This window comes from Aulostomus chinensis, chromosome 21, assembly GCF_037954235.1.
Source record: "Aulostomus chinensis isolate RoL2024-O1b breed Wild chromosome 21, RoL_Achi_v1.0, whole genome shotgun sequence".
In the NCBI taxonomy this organism is placed as follows: domain Eukaryota; kingdom Metazoa; phylum Chordata; class Actinopteri; order Syngnathiformes; family Aulostomidae; genus Aulostomus; species Aulostomus chinensis.
In genome coordinates this window covers 1,830,001-1,850,945 of record NC_141340.1, presented here as the reverse complement: position 1 = coordinate 1,850,945, position 20,945 = coordinate 1,830,001, and the positions used below count along the sequence as shown (strand labels likewise).

Sequence of the window (20,945 nt, the reverse complement as noted above, 5' to 3'; positions counted from 1 at the left end):
CACGCACACGCACGCGCGCGCGCACACACACACACACACACACACACACACAGGTTTTAGTCTAATGGTCTTCAGGCATCGGCGTTACAGCAGGCATGACATGGGTGCCAGCTCTGACCTGGCGGGTAGACCAGGGCCACGTGGTCTCCTTCCTGCAGACCACCTCGCTCCAGCAGCAGGGCCGCCACTCGCTCTGCCCTCTTATGGAGCTGCAGACAGGTGAGGGAGCTGGAGACAGCCCCCTGCAGGAGGGGAGGGGAAGCACAGGAGGGGACAGAAGATTGGTGAGTAGACACCAACACTGCGAGCTTCTCATTTGGGCTAATAGACTACGACAGACTCCCGTCTGACTCTCAGTGGAGTCATGTGATCATGTGATCATGTGATCAGAGGTGTGTTGTTACCCGTGAACTGAGCAGAGTGTAGAGAACGTGGTCCGGTGTGGTCTGAGCTCTCCACTGTAGAACCTCTGACAGGAACAAGAACTACACAACACAGAGGAATCATAACAAACATTTGGCTTGGCTTGCGTGTGTGTGTGTGCGTGTGTGTGCGCGCGCGCGCGCGTGTGTTTTACCTGATCATTGTCATCGGTCTGTCCTAAATCTCGCCCGCTGGCCTGAGCGATCCTCTTCCCCGACACCAGATTCCCAACCATCACAGAGGCGGGGCCAATCTCTGCAACACACACACACATACACACACACAAGATGGTACTTGTACTGGATGGTACTGGTACTGGATGGTAATGGTACTAGATGGTACTGGTACTGGTTCTCATCTCCACCAGCGTTCCCACCTGGTTGCTTCTGCCGGGGTTTGGGCAGGTTGGTGACGCAGGTGTGGGGGCACATGAGGACGTTGCAGGGGTGCAGCCCCCCCTCCAGGTACAGCTGCTTGATCTCTGACAGGTGGATGCCTCCCAGGGGGGTCTTGGGGAGGGTGTTGGCCGGGACCAGCGCCAGGCAGAAGACGCCCACGCCGTGGATGCTGTCTATGGCCTGGGGGGGACATCATCATTCATCCATCTTGTTTACGCGTGTGTTTACAAAAGAAAGTTTGATTAATTTCATCATTAAGTCAGCATGCTTTCATATCTTAGAACTATAGTGTCAGAGTCGGAATATTCTTAAGAATTAGAGCGGCGCTGCAACCCATCTGACCTAAAAGGGAATGGGCTCTTCCTTAGCTCAGGCTCTGCCCCTTCACCATATATGGTGAAAGTTACCCTTGTATTTTTTGAGATCCTGCTGACAAATATGGGCAGATGTCACACTGCCACCCAGATCCAAACTCACATAAAATCTACAGGAAGCTTCAGTTTTCTTAGAATATGGTTTCATCTTTCTACGCTGAGTGTGTTGACGCCGTCGCCGCGAGGCCGTCGCCGCGAGGCCGTCGCCGAGAGGCCGTCGCCGTGACTCCATCTTTCTAACTCCTACAGAATCTCTGCTAAATCGGCTCCTGCCACCACTCCCAGGCAGCTGTAGCTGCTCCTGCGGCAGGGCCGTGAGCCGGCTCTGTTCTTTCCCTTGAGGCTTCAGTCCTTGATTCAAACCGACAGCCGTGTGTGTGTCTGTGTGTGCACGCGCGTGTGTGTCAGAGTGTCAGAGTCGATGTACCTGCAGCACGCGGCTCATCCACTGGAAGCTGTCCTCCTCTGTGGAGTCGGGTCTCTGCTCAGCCACCACCACGATCCTCTCATCCCGCAGCACCGTCACCGAGAACACGGCTATCCTGCAGGGCCGGAGGGAAGAGTCACAACACATCACCGCTCAGAGTCCTGAACCAGACCCGCATCACCGCTCAGAGTCCTGAACCAGACCCGCATCACCGCTCAGAGTCCAGAACCAGACCCGCATCACCGCTCAGAATCCTGAACCAGACCAGTCCTCCAACCCTCCTGAATCCTCCAGACAGAGACGGAGGTCATAAAACTCTGAATAAAAACAAACTAAAATCATCGAAGCGCCGTCGACTCTCAGCAGACCGAAACAACTACAGAGACCAAAACTAGACTCAACGGTTGGACTTTTCTCTAAGCCGAGACTAACATGGTCCAACTTTTAGTCTCTAGGTCTGGACTAAAGTAAACCAGGATGATCAAATATGAGGAAAACCAACTTTCCACACATGGAACACGGCTGCTGGAATGAACACTAATCAGTCAGCGTGTCCCACCGGGTCGAGTGTGCAGCACCAGCCAGTCGCACACCTGGAAACACCCTTGTCAGAGGTCTCGACCTCGAAGACGCCAGAACCAAAACACTCTGGTCTAACAATAAAAATAGAAGTACAAGTTTTTGAGTAACAGCTCATGATAGCAGGCGCGCGCACATACACACACACACACACACACACACACACACACACACACACATTCAGCCAACTTCAAAGGTTTTAAGTGTCTGGCGCCACATCAGAGGAGAGAACCAGGAATGTAAAACAATCATCTCTGTGTTTAAAGTTTCTCTGGACGTTGGCGTTCAGGCGGAAGCCGCCGGCGCCTGCCAGGTGTCATCCAGGATTCATTCCTGCTCCTTTGCTCAGGGTTTGATTGTGTGGAACTGCAGCAGATGTTCACCTGAACTCTCTCAGAAAAATCAGATGTAAACACAGGAAAGGAAGACGAAGATCTCTCTCTCACACACACACATACACACACAAACACACATACACACACACGGCTGACAGGATAGCAGCAGATAACTGGAAAACACTCAACTTTACCAAAATATGAAGACGTGAGAGCAGACAAACAATGGACACAACACACGCACACACAGACACATAGACACACAGACACATAGACACACAGACACATAGACACACAGACACATAGACACACACACCAGTTCATCCTGGAGTCCCAGCGGATTTTTGAAATCTCTTCATCTCACGCTAACGACAACTGGGACGGACAAACAAGTCAAAATGATTGAAGAGTTGAAAGAAGCGAGCAGAGGTGGAGAGGAACAAACATCACAAGTTACCATCAAACGCAACAGTGAAGAAAGAGCGTGAGGGTGTGTTTGTGCTGAATGCACGAGGCAGTCGTCACCTCGACCGCGGACTAAGACCAGGGAGCCGTCAGACCCGGCAGAAGCACATTTATGAAGTCTATCAGGGATTCAGCAGTCACCCTGGACCCTGGAAGACCGGCAGGGTTCTGACGGAGAACCTCAGGCTTCCATAAATCAATCAAATCACATCATTCTAGAGTTCACCGATGACGACACACTTGAGTAAGAGCGATGGTCTTCCTCCCGGTTCTGGAGTTTCATTCAGCCAAGGTGAATCGTTTCAAGGGTTTTGGTTTACTTGAGTGATTGAGTTCCAAACTTTCAAGCCTCGGCGCGACTACGGCCGCAGCAGGAATGGGAAAAGTTTTCCATCTCCATGCTGAAGGGGTCCAGGGATCTTTGTGTGCTGGCTCGGGTTCTACTTCAGCTCTCACTAAAATAGCTCCAGAAACGTCATGCCGGCCTGTCAGCTGAAAGATGAATTTCCTCCTCGGTGGCCGTAGACACAATTAAACCTCCATCTATTACTGTTGCTGGATTCAACCACTATTGCTCTACTTTATTGGATTTATTATGTGCGGGGCTATTGCTCATTTATCAGGGTGACAGAAAATGTACCGGAGTCAGACGTCTGGCAGATTTTCAACTGCTGATGTTAAAAAAACTCTCAATGTGACTTCCAAGCGCTTCTCTGAGGTTCCGGATCTACGTGGAGGTGCTACGTCACGTTCCTCCACCTCCTCCTACCTACATCCGTACGGCTAGGAGACATATTTCAACGCCAGGAAGGTGGCTAAGGAGCTGCAATCAGGTTCCACATGAAGTTTGACCACAAACACTCCTGGCAGGAACGTGAAAGAACCTGCTGTTGAAGCGATACGGAACCTTGGGACCAGACGCCCCGCGCATCAACACCCCCACGCCACCTCTTTGCCAGCCACATATATTTAGCTTGAAGCTCATGGTTGCTTTTGGACAGTTCAAGGTTGGGACTCCCGCCGTGTCACATCGCACCCCCTCCCTCCACACACTCACCGTCCCCTGTAGACAAATTTCATGGGTTCCACTGCCAGCGCCGTGGCCACGATGTCGTCAGCGTTGTGCCTCCGCCCGCTCACCATGATGAGTCCATCCATCTTGCCGGTGATGAAGACCAACCCTCCTGGGCCGATGAAGCTCAACAGGCCGGTCCGCACAAAGGCGTACTCGCTGATCAGCCCCCCGCTGGAGCTCACCGGATAAACCTGCAATCACACGGGCGTTCAGCTGCAAGGTCGCCATGGCGACTGGTCAGCACTGTCGCTGCATGGCAGAGCCAAAATCAGATACGACATTATCTTCTAAATTAGTTTCACTCCTATTAATAACGATGATAATCAACCGTCTCACCTCGAAGGTGTTCTTGGTCATGCCGGTGAGACCGTAGTAGGAGGTTCCGGTGGCGATGGAGCAGACACAGAGCTCGCCAATCTCATCCGTCTGACACAGCTGAGGAACGCCTTCAGGCTTCACCACACACACCAGACCTGGGAGGAACCAAGACCTCAGTCAGCTTTACCAAAACAGTTGCAGCTCAAACACGTCTGCACGCGCAGCAAAAACCAGTGTAAGGAAGAGAGCGAGGGCAGCTGGTAGCCGCTGACCAGGGATCAGCTCCGGTCTTGACCGGATGACCCCGGTAACCGAAGTCTGCAGCAGCGGGTTGATCCCCTCGGTGACCAGTCGACTGAGAGGTTTCACATCTTTGAAGAAAATGTTCTCAGGTGTTTTACGTGAGGGTGACAGATTTCTAATTTCCGCTTGTTTTCTTTGTGGTACGGCAGGCGCAGTTCCTGAACGGAACACTGGGTGGCGAGATGTCACAGGGCAATCAGCAGGGTTCACATTCCCCTCGGGCAGAGAGAGAAATCCTCGCCGAGGTGAGACTCCTAATCACATCTGGATTCATTCAGCTGGACACATGCAGACATCATATCAAGTATCATCTTCCAGAGTTTCGATGTCAGCAACAAAGGAGGATGGCAGGATCAGGATTCCCGTCCGTAGGCAGTGCCTCTCAGGTTGAAACTAACAAGGTAACCTTCTTCACTTCCCATGTTCCTAGTTTGAAACAAAGATCCAGTTCTTCTGGTCCACGCAAAACCCCCTCCCAAAAAAGATCTCATCCCGATGCAACTTTTGGCCATAAATAAAGAATTCATGGCCTTGTGATTCTGATGATGACAAATTCAGACAAATGTAAATGAGCAAGTTTTATTCTGCAAAAAGAAATGTCTAAACTGTTTTGTACTAAGATTCAGATCCTGTTACTGAGCAGGAGCAGAGCACTGCAGGGAGGAGGTGTGTTTGTAGTCCAACAGGAAGTGATCATGTCAGGGAGGAGGTGTGTCTGTAGTCCAACAGGAAGTGATCATGTCAGGGAGGAGGTGTGTTTGTAGTCCAACAGGAAGTGATCATGTCAGGGAGGAGGTGTGTCTGTAGTCCGACAGGAAGTGATCATGTCAGGGAGGAGGTGTGTCTGTAGTCCGACAGGAAGTGATCATGTCAGGGAGGAGGTGTGTCTGTAGTCCGACAGGAAGTGATCATGTCAGGGAGGAGGTGTGTCTGTAGTCCGACAGGAAGTGATCATGTCAGGGAGGAGGTGTGTTTGTAGTCCGACAGGAAGTGATCATGTCAGGGAGGAGGTGTGTTTGTAGTCCGACAGGAAGAAGTCATCTCCATGGTTCCCCCACCAGTAACCACTGGGACTGGGACGTGAACTGTAGCTGGTCTGGATGGTTCTAGTTCCCGAAGTGAAGTGTCTTCTTAGATGAGGAACAGGTTCCTGACTTTGCCTTCAAGGGAATGTCAGCCAACATCTAATGTTCCTGGATCCTTCATTCGCACCTGAGAAGATGACGAATTATCGACTAAAAGCTTTTTTATGTCCTGTATTATCTTGTCAAACTCTTTATGTCACTGTTCTCTCAGCTGATTGGACGACAGTCAAGAGCCAAACCCTTGAAAACGTAGAGCAGAACCCACTTAACTCACTCACTCATGAGGAGAACGAGCGCGCACTAAAATTGGACATTGATGAAAAGGAGAGGCGACACAATTATACGCCCCGAAAGCTAATTTTACGATTTAATGGCCTTAATGGATTTTTTGCCATTCGGAGCGTGACACCAGTGAGGAGCGACAATTCAGGAGCTGAGCGGGTCAGTCAGTCATACAAGTACACACAGATACACCAGAATGAGGATATTCCTACATCAGGTAGTACTCAGCTCATTGGAAATCTAATTTTAGGAGGCGGGCCCACAAGCGGGACTGGTGACATCACAAACAGTTTGGAAGTTTAACTCGTGGTTTCCAGCAGCCCCTCATGTTTCTCTCACTAATTTCTGACAGAAAAAGGATTCCGTTTCGCTCTTGATGACCATTTACGTCCAGCTTTCGTCCTCAGGTGACCAGAAGCGACTCGCGCCTGCTGCCGCCTGCCACAGGTGGTGAACTGGATCTTCAAAGGAGACAAAGTTTGTACCTGACAGCTGCTGAGCTGACAGACCAATGTGATGGCGTTCCTGCACCGCTTCCCGACATATTCTCCTGAACGTGGTGGTTGGCGAGCGCTGCTAATAATGCTGGTGCCGAACCCATCAAATGTTCAATGCTCACAGGTGAGACATGAAAACTTGTAGCCTCAAAGATTCCATCAGTGTGTTCACCTGGTTCTTAAAGGGACAGGACTCAGCTTTGATTCATTTATAGACCGTTTCCACTCGTCCGGAGCAGCTGACGCTGACCTTACTCCTACACACACACACACACACACACACATATATCACACACACACACATATATCACACACATATCATACACACACACACACACACACATCACACACAAACACGTCACACGTACCTCCTGGTGTGACAGTGCCGACGTCCTGCACGGTGAGAACTGACAGGCGCTCCTCCGTGTCCACGCGGACGACCCCGTAACTCAGACCCTGCATGGACAGAACGCCACGTCCTGGAGGCTGACTGCTGTCCTCCACCGGCCTGGGGACACACACACACACACACACACACACACCAGTCGGATCTCAGCTTTGATCGGCTCTGACCTGTTGCTGCAACACTTCCAGCACATGACCAAACCACTGCGTCACTCAACCAGCAGTTGGTTTGTGATTGATTGACTGGTCAGTACCTATCGATGGGGCCTCTTCAGGCTGAGTGCTCGCCAACGAAGTCGTTCAGAAATGAAAAGTGCGCATCACTTTGTGTAACACACACAGATGTGTGTGATTGATGTGTTGATCTCTGCATGTCCAGACGCCTCTGTCACAGATCGACTGGAGCTGAGATTGAGTTGGTGTGTGTCATGGAGTGTGTTTGCATCCTACCTGTGTGTGTTTTTTCATATTTATGTCTTCTGTGTATGTAATGTAGGTTAAAGGGTGTGTGTGTCTGTGTGTGTACCTCCTGATAGCGACTGTCAGAGCCTCGGGGGAGCTGGCGCAGGGACAGATGACTTCGGCTCTCAGCCCTTTAGTCTGAAAGACGTTGAGGAAGGCGTCGCAGGACGAGATCGACCCTGACAGAGACGAGGAGACACGAGCGTCACGAGGGCGTTCAACTCCTGACGCGTACCGACGGCAAACATCAGCTGGAGGTACATGGGGATGTGTTGTAGCTCCCTGAACGGCCACGAAACACCTCGATGACCTCCAGAAATACATCCATGCCAAGCTTTCAGGTCCAGTTAGCGTCTCCATCTCACGGCTCGTGTGTTCACAGTCAAACTAAAGTTCAACTCACACTCACACATCCTCTGAAATTTGGTTTCAAGATATGAAAAACAGAACAATCAATAAAGAGTTCGAGTTTTTGTCTTCCAACGTACGCATGCTTCTCTCATGCAGCCTGAGCTCAAACCTGTCATCACTGCTCTCTGCTGTTCTACACACACACACTTATCTATATATCCACAGATAAGTGTGTGTATAGATCTATACACACACTTATCTATATATCCACAGATAAGTGTGTGTGTAGAACAGCCTGAGCTCGAATATTCTGTGCTCCCAAACACAATTTTTGATGAGCACCTGTAAAACGTTGGTGATTCTGATTTCAATGTTTTTAAATTTTTTTTGTAAAATGAATCAGAAGTTGTTCAGTTTTGTTTTGCTATTTTTTTCTGATAATCATGACTGTGTTGTAGTGTGCCGCTGCTTCTCGTCGTGATTGTGTCGTTAGCACTGACATCAGTAGAAAAAAAAAAAAAAGGTCCACGGTGAGTAAAATGTTCAGGAGCAGAAACTGTTTGCCGTTTGAAGAGTTTAAGGGTAAAAACGTGCAAAACTATCAGGATGGAACAGAAAATTAAATCACTTCCCGGGGCCTGAACGTTGGCTCGGCTGAAAAACCATTTTTTGTGCCAAGTGTGCGTAATCAGACTCGTCCTGCTCTATTCCTGTAGAGTGACCCAGTTTTCTGACTTCCCTAGAGAATTCAGTGCTTCCCAGACGTTCTCTATCTGCCGTACACCTCCTAAATCTGTCTACGGCGGCGGGAGGCGGGAGCATTACAGGGGTTTGATCCGTCGGCCACCAGCAGCATCCGCAGAGAGCTCAGGTTGATGTCCTTCTGGTCTTTGTGAGCCACCAGAGCCCAGTGCATGTCCCTGGACTTCACACAGGCCACCTTAGCTGCAGGAGGACATGAACACGCACACACACACACATTTGCATTTAATCTATTTGACAGACAGCTGAATGGAGAGACTGGACGGAGGTGAGTGACAGGTAGAGAGTGCTCCTGACCTTTGTACTGGCAGACTTTCTGGATCCAGGATAGAGGGTTGACCTTCATCAGCGAGTACGGCACACTGATCACATGCATCATGTTCATCACACTCTGCAAGACAGACCCCCCCCAACACACACACACACACACACACACACACACACACACACACACACACACACACATCCACATTTAAAGCCCTGAAGCTGTTTTTTGCCATTATTTAACTCATAAAACTGTTGGCAATCAGCTGGACTCTGTTTGGAAGCTGCTGCCAGCCTGATTTTCTCCAGTCGATCGTCCCTGTGTTCCCACCCCCACCTTCAGCAAACCTGGACTAAAGCAAACAGGTAATGAGAGTCACGACCCCTGACCCTCACAGGCAGGTCTTACCGTCAGGATGCCGTGCCACAAACCCACGTCCTTCTTAAAGTCTAGAACGTTGACGATGGTCTCAGCTGCAAATAGAGAGAGAGAGAGAGATGATACCAGTGGCTGACAGGGTGTGTGTGTGTGTGTGTGTGTGTGTGTGTGTGTGTGTGTGTGTGTGTGTGTGTGTGTGTGTGTGTGTGTGTGTGTGTGTGTGTGTGTGTGTGTGTGTGTGTGTGTGTGTGTGTGTGTGTGTGTGTGTGTGTGTGTGTGTGTGTACCCTCGGTGTAGCTACAGGACTGGGTGAGAGCCTGGCAGTGCGTGAGCAGGGCGATCCTGGTCACGGTGACGCCCAGCACGCTGCCATCTTTGCAGGTTTTGTACTGAGAGACAAACAACAGACCGACGTGAGAGTGAAGCCCAGGTTCATCAGCTGTTACACGCAAAACAACCTCGTCTCTACCGGCAACTACTGACACATTTTCACACAAAAGCCATGTTTGTATTTCAGCACAAACACTGTCCTGTAAAACTGTAGCTGATCAAACCAAACTCCGTTCAGAAAACAAGCATTTTAAAAGTTGTCATCTTGTGGAAAGACGTGACTTCATCGTTTGTACAAATCAGCAACCTGACGTTATGACAGCGTTATTTTGTTTCTTGCGATCAAATCAGTACAATCTAAGTTGGACTCAGCTGCAGAGACGCAGGAGCTTTTTGTTGTTCCGTTTGATTGGTGAGCGGGCAGAAGCCCGTGAGCTCACTGGTGCGAGCCTGTCAGCTCACCTCGATGTAAGCGGTGTCATTGTTGGCGTCCTTGATGTGAGGGAACCAGTCTCTGGGGGGTTTGGAGAGGTGCTTGGACTCCGTGACGAACCACAGCAGCTTGGGCCAACCTGCAGCCGTGGAAAACACACCGAAACACACCAGCACTCACCAAAGGTCCTTTAGCTAAGATTTACCCATCAGGTGAGTCACATGACCAGCTAGAGCTTTGCGGCTGTGCATCCAAGCTAAGGTGTTTCAAGTTTGCTCGTTGTTTGAACTGTTTGGCATTCAGACCTGCAAACATGAGAAGGTTCAAAAGGTCCAAATTGCAGAAGCCCTAAAGAGGAAGCTGGATCAGCACAGCACTCTAAAATAGTCGGATATCTGAAACCCCCCCCCCCCGACTCCTCACTGGTCCAGGATGTAGCCCCGCCCACTGGGGTTCAACCCTTCACTGCCGAGAAACCAATGAGCAAACCAAGTAATTCTCACTGAGACATCACCTAAGCTGAGATGTTCCATTCCTCCAGTTTTCATTCACCTCTTCATTACAGTGCCCCCCCCCCCGCGGCTTCCTTGAATGCACAATCACACGCGTGACCTCGTTAACCAGGATGAGTGACAGGCCTTCACTGACAGCAACACCTTGATTTGATTCACATCATGAATCCTTTACATGTGAGTGATGTTTTTTTAGATTCAAGGAAAATAGACTGAAGCCTCCTCTTGTTTTCTCAATACACCCCCCAACACACACACACACACACACACACACACACACACACACACACACACACACACACATACCCACACACCCACCCACACAGATACCCACACACACACATACCCACACACCCACCCACAGATACCCACACACACACACACACACACACGCACACCCACACACACACACACCCACACACATACCCACACACACACACACACGCACACCCACACACACACACACCCACACACATACCCACACACCCACCCACACACATACACATACCCACACACACACACACACAAACACACACCCACACACCCACACACACTCCCACACTACAACTGAAGACCTTCCCTCTCACCTTTGAACTGTGGGATCTCTCCTGTTGCGCTCTTGGGCAGACCCTTGTGACAGGCGTCGCTGGTCAGCGCCACGGTGACGCCACAGCTGCCCAGCAGGAATCCAATCTGCTGGCTGCCGGCGTCCTGTCAGAACAGAGAGGTCTCGCACGTGAGAACACATCCATCAGCACTGCGCCGTTCCATTGACATGTGGTTGAGGTCACGTTCTATGTTCTATGTTCTACTGCAGCAGTGATCACTAACAAACAAAGGTCATCAGTTGTGACCTCACTGATTGACAAGCGTGACAAACATGACGGTTCCGGGCAGGATTAGTTACGCCAGACACTCAAGACCCAAACATGGTTTCAACAGGTTGCAGTGAAACAGGTTCGAACAAACGCTCTGGCAGGACAGGAAGTGAAGAGACGCGGAACAACTCGACTACATCACCTGACCTGCTCTGGAGGAACTAATCCTGCTGGACAGGCGGTGTCACGCTGGACGCTACAACATCAGCTAACACCTCCGCTAACACGTCCGTGACAGGGACTGTTTGATTCGCTGTGCAGAACAGCCAGGTGACAGGGTGGGGTTGATTCTGCACCTTACGACTGAGGGGCACCTCTATGGGGACGGGGACCACCTCCGCCAGCAGACAGCCGTAGAAGGCCACCATGAAAGCCACGGGGTCATTGTTGGGAAACACCAGCGCCACCTGCAGGAGGGAGGGGAGATGAGGGTGGAGTTACTTCAAAGAAGGGAAAAAAACCTTTCTTTTCTGTGGATAACCACGACCTTCACAGCCAACCAGCTGAACCCAAGCTAGCGATGCTTTCACTGGGCAGCCTCAACCAAGAGAAACCCTTCAGGCCAAAGTTCTACAGGACGGAGTTTCTCCACTTCCTGTCTTTTTTTGTGAAGCTAATGAACTGTTAGCTGCGGCTTGATAATCAGACTGGCGAGCGACAAGTCACCCAATTCTTGGCATAAACACAAATCAGCATATTGAAGGTCCTAAAATCTTTACATGTGTAATTACAGCAGAGAAAAAAAAGCTCAATTTGTAGCGAGTGATGGTGCAGGTGCTGGTTCTGCTTCTGGTTCTAGTGCAGGTGCAGACGCAGGTGCAGACGCAGTTGTGTGACTCACCCGGTCTCCCGGTCGCACCATGGGCTCCTGCTTGCTGCCCAGTTTGTGGAGGATGTTGTAGGCCAGCTTGATGCTGCGAGACCACAGCTTCCCTGCAGGGGCGGAGAGAACCAGAGGGACAGGAAATGCTAACGTTTCTAAGAACCACCTGAAGTGATGACATTCACATTGTTGATGTTTGCGTTCACTCCTGGTTTCACCACACGAGGAACATCTCTGAACTCAGAACCTTGGCTACTCTGATTTCCATCAACACGTTCGCTGGCATCCCTTCCCAAGAGGAGACCATGTTTCTCAGGTCGCGACATGAATGCAGGACGTATTTGAAGTGAGAGCGAGGAACCGGCATCAGTCAGGGGCGTCTCGTTACCGTATGTGAGGACGTAGAGCGGCTTCCCGGCCGTGTCCAGGCTGGTGAGGCAGGGCGCCTTAGGGGAGATGGTCCCCCAGCGTTGGAGCGCTGCTTCCAGTGACGGGGGCCAGTTGGTGACCACCCCCAGCGCCTCCCCCCGCACCGGCATCATCTCGGCGCCCTCCGGTCTAGGCTGGTTGGGGTCCGGCTGTTGGACTGGAGATGAAGACGTTGTCAGCTCACAAAACTTTATTGTTCACAGTTTTTTGTGTGAGGCTGTGAGAACACGAAGCATCTGGCTACAAGGAAGCTGTAATCACAGGCTAATTAAACGATGATTCATGAGTTGTACCTTCTACTAGAACTGAGGCACTGTGGGAATATTTACAATCTGAGAGTGGACGGGTAGGAGCAGGGAGGAGTGAGGGAGCAGGGGTGGGGGCGGGGGCGGGGGTGGTCTGGCAGAGACGACCTTGAGATGTTGATATAAAAATGGCTCCTGAGTGAATTGGGACTCTTGACCGCAACATCAACTGTAGGCTCAACTTTATCTTGCATGACCGCAGCGCCGTGATTTACGACGCCGTGACGCCCCCTAAAACATAGAAGGAGCTGTAAAGACACAACTAGACGGTAGTTTTAGAACCGAGGGTTGAGAGCGGAAAGCAGAGTTAAAATCTCTCTTTAACTTCACACAGCTCCAAGAACCTTGACGATGCCTGAGTTCTATGCAAAACATCAGCAGACACAAACCACTGAATCCTCCTCACACCAGCGAGTAGCGAGGGTTTCAAAGTCTTCTTCCTCCGAGCCCCGGAGCTCCACTGTTTCCAAAAACAATTAAAAACACACCCATGAGCCTCCATCATGACCCGGAACACACACATTACCGCTCAATCCCACATACACCGTGCTGCTGCCAGACATACTCACGAGAGCACCGGGTTTCGATTATTCCGCTGCTGAAAATAGTTCCAAACATGATTCCTCACGTTTGAGAGACATTTGTTCAGAGAGATTATTATTAGACTTTTCAGAGACTTCCTCTGAACGGAGCTGAGTATTTGTGAGCGGCGTATCTGCAGGCGACTGAGCAGCCTCGCGCTCTAACCACCCTGCTGTCTCAGGAAAGGTAACGTCACACTGATGAAGAAGCCGTGACGGCGTCTAACCCTCTAGAAGTTCGTCGAAGTCATCGACAAAGAACTCTCGTAGCGGCGGCCTGCGGGGCTGCTTCAGCGTGTTCACCAGCTGCTGGATCTTCGCCGACACGCGACTGCTGACCGGGACACCTGCAACAGATGGAGGAGAGCTGCGGGTCAGTTCTCGCACCATGTTTCCACGCTAAGGTAGCGCGTGTTCGCAACGCAACGTGACACTGACTTAAAGTCATGATCATTGACACGCAACTCCTAAGTAACTTTCTGGGTGGCGTGAGCCTCAGTCTGACTTCCATAGAATTCTGAATATTTGCGTCCTCAGATTCCAATCAGGGTTCCCTAAAACAAAGACGTAAGAACGTAGCATGCTAGCAGAGAGGAGTAGCACATCAGGTTGGTAGTTACGTACTGAGCTGCTGAAGTTACAGTTCCACTCAAGCGCAAGAACCCTTTTTATTTACAGAGCCTTTAGTTAACAAGGTTGGACCCACTGAGATCTAGAACAAAGGAGAACGTGGCCAAGAACTGCAGCGACACAGTCTCAGCATCAAAATATCAATGCAACATTTGCACACTCTGACCGGACCAAAGGTCACAAAGTTTGGAAGTAAGGAAACTTTCATTTTGATCATGAACAGAAACACAAAGAGTTCTGTGAATCGTAGTTTCAGGTACACAGCTGAGGGTTATACTGAGAATGGTTCTCAGTGACGCAGGCGGAGTGTACTTATACTACAAAATTCATTCAAACCAAGAGAGAGGCAACTTTTCTTGTGTTAACATCTGACCGCTGTATCTCTGCTCCTGTCGTTCGTGTGTATCGTGGTCTTTTACGACTACGCTCACTGGTGAAGAAGAACTTGTGTGGATCCAGCTGGTTCTGGTTCTGATCCTGTCTCATTCTCTTTCCTCAACCACAGGTTCTAGAGTGTTTTGTCTCTATCTCAGAGGCCGAGGGGCTGCAGTTGTTCTGAACAACGTTAAAATCCTGACAAACAACAGAGATGCATCGTCATCCTTTCCTCCAAAAAAACAAAACCAGACCAGCGTGTGATTGGTTCATCCAGGGGAGGGACATCAACGGGTCAGTTCTCCACGGCGCCGGCCCACTTCCTGCTCACCTTCTGATTACAGCTTCTATATTCATCAGATGTTCTACAGACTCTTCAGTTGGATGGGGATGTGAAGGTTTGGCAGCGAGGGGGCGGTGAGTCTTACCATCGCCCGTCTCCATGCGCTCGGCGTTGCCGTACTTCTGTGTGTTCCTGGCGATGGTTCCCATGTTGGACATGTGGTGACGCTCCGTGTGGGAGTGGGGCGAGTCTGACGAGTAGCCCGTCACATCCGGGGGGGCCGAGTGATTCTCTGGAGGGGGAAGCAGACAGATGGAGAGAGAGAGACGCAGAACAGGACCATCAGCAGCCAGTTGTGAGTCATCACGCTTGTTAAGAAGCTTTTTATGTTTTAACAGAAAATCAAACACAATTTGATGGTTGCTTTTGGTTAACGAGGTTAGCATCGCTGACAGGAGGGTCAACATGGACGCACGTTTGACGTCAATCACATCTCACTGTGCTGATTCCATCAACCAGTAGTCAGACGGAATCAGCACAGACTACAGTTTCATCTGAGAAGAGCGGATTGATTCTTTATTCTATATATTCTATATTCCTAAAAGCCGATGACAAAAGCCTGCAGCAGAAAAAAGAATATTAACAGTACATCAATCTGCTAATTTAATATTTATTAAAATACACACAAATGACTTAAACTGCACTTCAAACAAGGAAAACCGCAGTTATCTTACCAGGACTGCAGGTGGCTTTCATACCGGGTCGGGTGGGTTTGGGCCTTAAAGTTGTACTTAAGAGTATTTTGCCTCTCAAGTACTCGCTAAGAGAAGTCTTGAGCTCACAAAGATAATTTTTCCCTCCTTCGTCACTTCTTAGTGACTCAAGAATGCAGGAAGAGCCAGCCAGGCACAATTAGCTTGAAGCGAATGGAGGCTGACAGCAGACAACAGCTCAAACGTCCAAAGGTTTTTTTATCATAATTTTTTTTCAGTTTTGCTGAAAAGAAAAATATTTTTGTGAGTACTTGAGAGGCTAAACATGCATACATAGATGAAGTACTGTTTTAAAAACACTGACTCGACGTGTGCTAATACACAGATCTTTAGTCTATCCTGAACACACGTGTGTGTCTAGAGGCTCCAGCCGGTAGTGCCTCGGCTGAGACGTGGAAGGAACCTACCATCTGACTCCAGCGGCGGCGGCCACAACATGTCAGATCCAAACTCGCAGGATCTTCGCAGAGATCCTCCGTTCTCAGCTACGCCCAGAGCTCCCTTCCTCTTCAGGGAGAGGTGCCCTATGCCTGGAGGCAGACACACACACACACACACACACACACACACACACACACACACACACACACACACACACACACACACATTTATGGCAGTGGCTTTCTAAAGCATTGAGTGTACAACCCCACCACCATCCCCACCACACACCCACCAACCAATCAGGTCTTACCGTGATGTGACTGCGACAGGTGGCTCTGCTGGTGGTGCGACTGGCCCAGGTGTGTGTGCGCCAGGTGCGTGTGCGCCAGGTGCGAGATGTGCGTGTGCGCCAGCGAGTCAGCTAGCCGCCCTGCATTGCCGCTGCCTCCACTCTGTGTGGACGAGGATGAGGAGGAGGTGGAACCCAGGTGGGCGGGGCCTAACTGGGAAGGCCGGCTCATCCAGTGCTCCATGCCCGACATGTCATCCCCTGGGCCCGCCTCCTCCTCTGAGCCCGATGACGAGTCTGAGCACAGGGGCGACAGGCCTAGTGAGAGTCAGTGAGCGCCATTATTTATTGACAGAAAACCAGCATCAGCACAACACATCACAGTGTAGTAACAACAACTAGCAACATTTATGAAAATAGTTCTCTGTTGTTCTTATTGTCCACTGCCCCCGGCAAGAGCCAGGCTAGTTAGCTTAGCATAGTGGCTGGTAGTGGGTGGGAAGTATTAGCATCAGCTCGTTCAAGCCTAGGCTGGTTAGCTTAGCACAGTGGCTGGTAGTGGGTGGAAGTGTTAGCATCGACTATCTCAGGTCCAGGATGCTAGTTAGCTTAGCCTAATGGCTGGTAGTGGGTGGGAAGTGTTAGCCTCAGCTAGCTCAGGTCCAGGTTAGTTAGCTTAGCCCAATGGCTGGTAGTGGGTGGGAAGTGTTAGCCTCAGCTAGCTCAGGTCCAGGTTTGTTATCTTCGCCCAATGGCTGGTAGTGGGTGGAAGTGTTAGCATCAGCTAGCTCAGGTCCAGGTTTGTTATCTTAGCCCAATGGCTGGTAGTGGGTGGAAGTGTTAGCATCAGCTAGCTCAGGTCCAGGCTAGTTAGCTTCGCCCAGTGGCTGGTAGTGGGTGGAAGTGTTAGCATCAGCTAGCTCAGGTCCAGGATGCTGGTGTGTCCAGCAGGAGTCCTCCTCCTCATCATCATCATCAGTAGCAGCAGTCGCTCTTCTAGTCCTCAACAAACCAGTGGAGCTTTGGAGGTGCTGCGTCAAATCACTGCGCCCAGTCAGGAAAGTAGTTCCGGCTACGTGTCTGATTCTACCACTACAACGTCTCCTCATGGTAAACTGGTATTCATCACCAAGGTTACACACAACCCTCCTGATATTAATGCAGGCAGAGACGGAGCTACGCTAACACCTCCCACCCACTACCAGTCACTGTGCTAAGCTAACTAGCCTGGGTCTCAGCTCCCTAGAGGAGGGGCTCTGTCTTCCTGTCTGGCTCCTCTGAGGACGATGGACAATAAGAGAGTTTTCCTAAAAGCGGGCATGTCTCTCAAAGTTAACCCTTTCCGTGCTCGTGTGAGTCTGCCTGACAGAGGAGGCTCCGGCCTGAAAGACTCTCCATGAGTTCATGACGCGAACACAGAGGATCAAGAGAGAGGCTCGCTGGACGTCAGTCAAAGTGAACGGAAATTAAACATAACATTCTTTCCAGATAGATTTTTCGCCAGCAGTTAGTCTTGTCGGAACGTTGCAGCAGAGTTCTATGACGTTCTAAGGACGTGTCAGATTTGCTTAAGGATTTCCTCAAAGCTTCAAAAGCAAATTGCCAGGGAACAAAGTTGATAAATGTCCTTCATTAAAATTCAATCAGCACCAAAATTACTTTATCAGCTCTGATTATGCTCAGTCTAATGAGCTCATATCTGAGGTCGGCTCCAATATCACATTTCAGCCAAACTGGATCCAGAGTGCCAAAAAACACACAGCAGAGCTTCTAATCAGTATTTTCCTACATGGCCGACCACGTCTGCAATCGCTGACTGACGGCAACGTTACAAATCGTCTGTGGTTTGTTTTCACTGCACGTTTGTCAGTGTCTCTCCACGCCTCCGAGGACGTGCACGTTAGCAGTTTCTGGTGAAAAGAGCCAGAACGCAGCTGAGCGCCCTGTCAAATTAAAACCAGTTTTTCAGTTATGTTAAACAAATCGGTACTAAATTATCGAGTTCTTCCTTGACCGACGCTTCACCCTTCCGTGGAGTTTCCCCGACATCGGCCGGCTGTTTTCTTTGGGTTTTTTTTTTACGTCGACCTGCTGACAGTCAGACAGACGGCGCTGAAATGTAACCTGGTTGGCGGAGGCGCTAATCGCATGCAGGAGTTTCTGTGCCGTCAGGCTTCAGCTGAGAAAAGCACTGAGTTTATGTGTGTGTCTGCTTCTTCTCTTATCACGCAATTGTTCAAGATTCTTGAACCACTTAGCAAGCGTGTTTTCATCTAATTATCAAGAGAAACTTTAAGGTGCTAAGCACATACAGTAAGATTCATAATGCTGCAAGATGATGGCGCTAAGAGTAGAAGAAGAGCAGAGGCACATGTGGCGGAGTCTTGAGGCCTCAGCCTCAGTTGGTTCTAGTTTAAAATGGTTCTAGTATCAGACGTGTTGCTGCTTCCCACATGTTTGAAGCGTGTTGTGGTGCAGGTGTGAGTTTGTTTGCGTGTCCTCACCTGGAGGTGTGTATGCATCCATGGAGGTCTGCACCACCAGTGAGCGTCGTTTGGAGGGCATGGGCACCGCCACCTTCCTCTCCACGTGTCGCGCCAACACAGCCTGCACAGCCTCGGTGTGGACGTCTGACAGAGACAGAGACAGTCAGTCACAGGCAGGGGAGGCAGCGTCCACCCTGAGCTTCGCTCTGTTTGTGGGTTTGTGTTGGTGAGACAAAGCAGGTCTGCTCTCAGACCGGTCTGGCAGTCCATAATAACTAGAACTGCTCCGATTACCATGTTTGTTGAGTAAGACCTGCATGTCACAGTGAGGTGAAGCTCTGTTTGTTTGCAGCAAGTCTATGTTTCCTTTCTCATCCTGCAAGGACACGGTCCCCAACCAGGTTTTCAAGTCTCCAGAATCTCCATAGAAACAGCTTGGTCACGTCTCCGGCGGGTTCCAGGTGTTATTCAGCTCGCGTCTACACATGCAACGAGGCTGCGACCGTCTGCACTGAAGGCACGGAGAAGCAGACCGCATCACCACGTGCTCGTTCCGATCAGCCGAGGACAGAGCTGAGAATACTACGCTTGAAATCTCAGTACAGCCGAGCTCCCTCACGGCTACGGGCCAGAGCTTCATGTCAATGATGCTCCAAAATACAGAGCATCTGAAGTCCTCAGCAGCAGCTGCAGCTAACGTTAGCATGCCTGCAGCTAGCAGGACGTTGAAATCTCCATTTTAAGGCGATTGATTAGCTGGGTGGATGCAGTGTCATTGTTGATGTTGTTGTTGTGGTTGTTGATGTTGTGGTTGTTGCTGATGTTGTTTTGGTTGTTGTTGATGTTGTGGTTGTTGCTGATGTTGTTGTGGTTGTTGTTGTGGTTGATGTTGTTATAATTGTTAAGAACAAACACCAGTTGTTCTTTTGTAACTTGTTGATCTAAAATGTACAAGAATTAAATTTTTCTATTTTTTGTGTATTATCAATAAAAATATTGTCTTTATGATTTTCAGGATTCTTCTGGTCACAGTCAGAGTGCGACTGTGCGGAGCTTCCGTACCTGAACGGTAGCGCTCGTCTCTCGTGCCAGAGGTTCGCCGCCGGTGGAAGCGTGCAGCTGCGGGGGGACCGAACGGGCCCCGGTGGGACATGGGACCCTCCATTCCTACAGAATCAAGCCAGCAGACAGACACACACATATATAGAAACACACACAGACACACACACATTTCACAACAGCAATAGGTGCAGTGCAAAAAAAACAAAAGAAAGAAGAAAAAACAAAAGAAAGAAAACATGGAGATGATTTGATTCACCAGAAAAATTAGATTTTTCTGAATTCACAAAATGAAATAACATAAATGATAATAAAGTGAAGTGTGTCACTGCTCCCTCAGAGGTCCAGGAGCGGCGTGGCTGTGATGGAGGATAGAGCAGGTCTGAGGCCTGGGGGGGCAGCGAGCGGCTGCGGCCGGTCAGATACTGATACAGAGGAGCAGGCCCAAGCTGAGCTCCAGGGAGTCTTAACCTACTTTCACTAATGGCGGCGGCTGAAGACTGAATCGATACAGTAGAGTACAGTATCATCGCAACTAGATTTGTCATGATACCAGATCAATACTCCAGCAGTGGTATGGGAATACTTTGGCTGTGTGTTGCTAAATTACCTCCAGCATGTGGAGCGTACGCCCTGATCAGCTTGGACCTCTTCTTCTCATAACCCTTCTGAGTGATGTCCCCTGCAAACAGACAGAGATAGATAGAGTGTGAGAGAGCCAGCCATGGCCCAGCGGGCTGCCTGGTCCAATCCAGAACTTTTTAACTTCCAATTAAAGGGACGTGCTCTTGGGAGCGCAGTTTGAATCAGGCCAGAGACACCCGACCTTCTCTGTCTCCCCAGTCGTCGCGTATCTGGAAATGTGAAAAATAACTGAAAAACATGTGATGATGAATGACGGAGATGAAAGATGAGGTAGATTTGTGTCCATCCATCTTCAACCACACCAAAGCAGGATCGCAGAGGTAGCAGCTCTATCAGGGAACCCACAACATGGACCTCATGGACCAGCTCTGACTGGGGGATCACCAGGCGTCCACAGGCCAGTGTGGAGAGATCCCTCCTCCTGGTCCTCGTCTGCCCCGCGGCCTCCTCCCAGCTGGCCCTACCTGGAACACCTCCCTGGGGAGACGCCAAGGTGGCCCCCTGAGAAGAAGCATCTCTCTACACAGCAGTTCTGATCCAGGAACTTCT

The 20,945-nt window shown here is 50.1% G+C and overlaps 1 protein-coding gene across 5 annotated transcripts in view; it reads right to left on the bottom strand.

Moving 5' to 3' along the window:
- The window catches only part of LOC147241323 (disco-interacting protein 2 homolog C), a 46,269-nt gene that overhangs the window by 8,940 nt on the left and 16,384 nt on the right, over nucleotides 1-20,945 (bottom strand). The window contains exons 2-26 of one of the 5 annotated variants that reach the window (XM_086192074.1): nucleotides 20,362-20,433; nucleotides 19,755-19,859; nucleotides 18,711-18,836; nucleotides 16,228-16,524; nucleotides 15,944-16,066; nucleotides 14,909-15,055; nucleotides 13,703-13,822; nucleotides 12,549-12,746; nucleotides 12,179-12,270; nucleotides 11,634-11,744; nucleotides 11,047-11,170; nucleotides 9,977-10,086; nucleotides 9,471-9,573; nucleotides 9,215-9,279; nucleotides 8,839-8,932; nucleotides 8,605-8,724; nucleotides 7,493-7,607; nucleotides 6,930-7,069; nucleotides 4,413-4,549; nucleotides 4,059-4,267; nucleotides 1,623-1,737; nucleotides 800-1,001; nucleotides 578-678; nucleotides 405-485; nucleotides 119-242 (exon numbers count right to left, since the gene is read on the bottom strand). In XM_086192074.1, the coding sequence (XP_086048200.1) occupies nucleotides 119-242; nucleotides 405-485; nucleotides 578-678; nucleotides 800-1,001; nucleotides 1,623-1,737; nucleotides 4,059-4,267; nucleotides 4,413-4,549; nucleotides 6,930-7,069; nucleotides 7,493-7,607; nucleotides 8,605-8,724; nucleotides 8,839-8,932; nucleotides 9,215-9,279; nucleotides 9,471-9,573; nucleotides 9,977-10,086; nucleotides 11,047-11,170; nucleotides 11,634-11,744; nucleotides 12,179-12,270; nucleotides 12,549-12,746; nucleotides 13,703-13,822; nucleotides 14,909-15,055; nucleotides 15,944-16,066; nucleotides 16,228-16,524; nucleotides 18,711-18,836; nucleotides 19,755-19,859; nucleotides 20,362-20,433 (3,231 nt within the window). The remainder of the gene's footprint in view (nucleotides 1-118; nucleotides 243-404; nucleotides 486-577; nucleotides 679-799; nucleotides 1,002-1,622; nucleotides 1,738-4,058; nucleotides 4,268-4,412; nucleotides 4,550-6,929; nucleotides 7,070-7,492; nucleotides 7,608-8,604; nucleotides 8,725-8,838; nucleotides 8,933-9,214; nucleotides 9,280-9,470; nucleotides 9,574-9,976; nucleotides 10,087-11,046; nucleotides 11,171-11,633; nucleotides 11,745-12,178; nucleotides 12,271-12,548; nucleotides 12,747-13,702; nucleotides 13,823-14,908; nucleotides 15,056-15,943; nucleotides 16,067-16,227; nucleotides 16,525-18,710; nucleotides 18,837-19,754; nucleotides 19,860-20,361; nucleotides 20,434-20,945) is intronic. The other 4 variants (XM_086192075.1, XM_086192077.1, XM_086192076.1 and 1 more) reach the window with 4 other exon arrangements.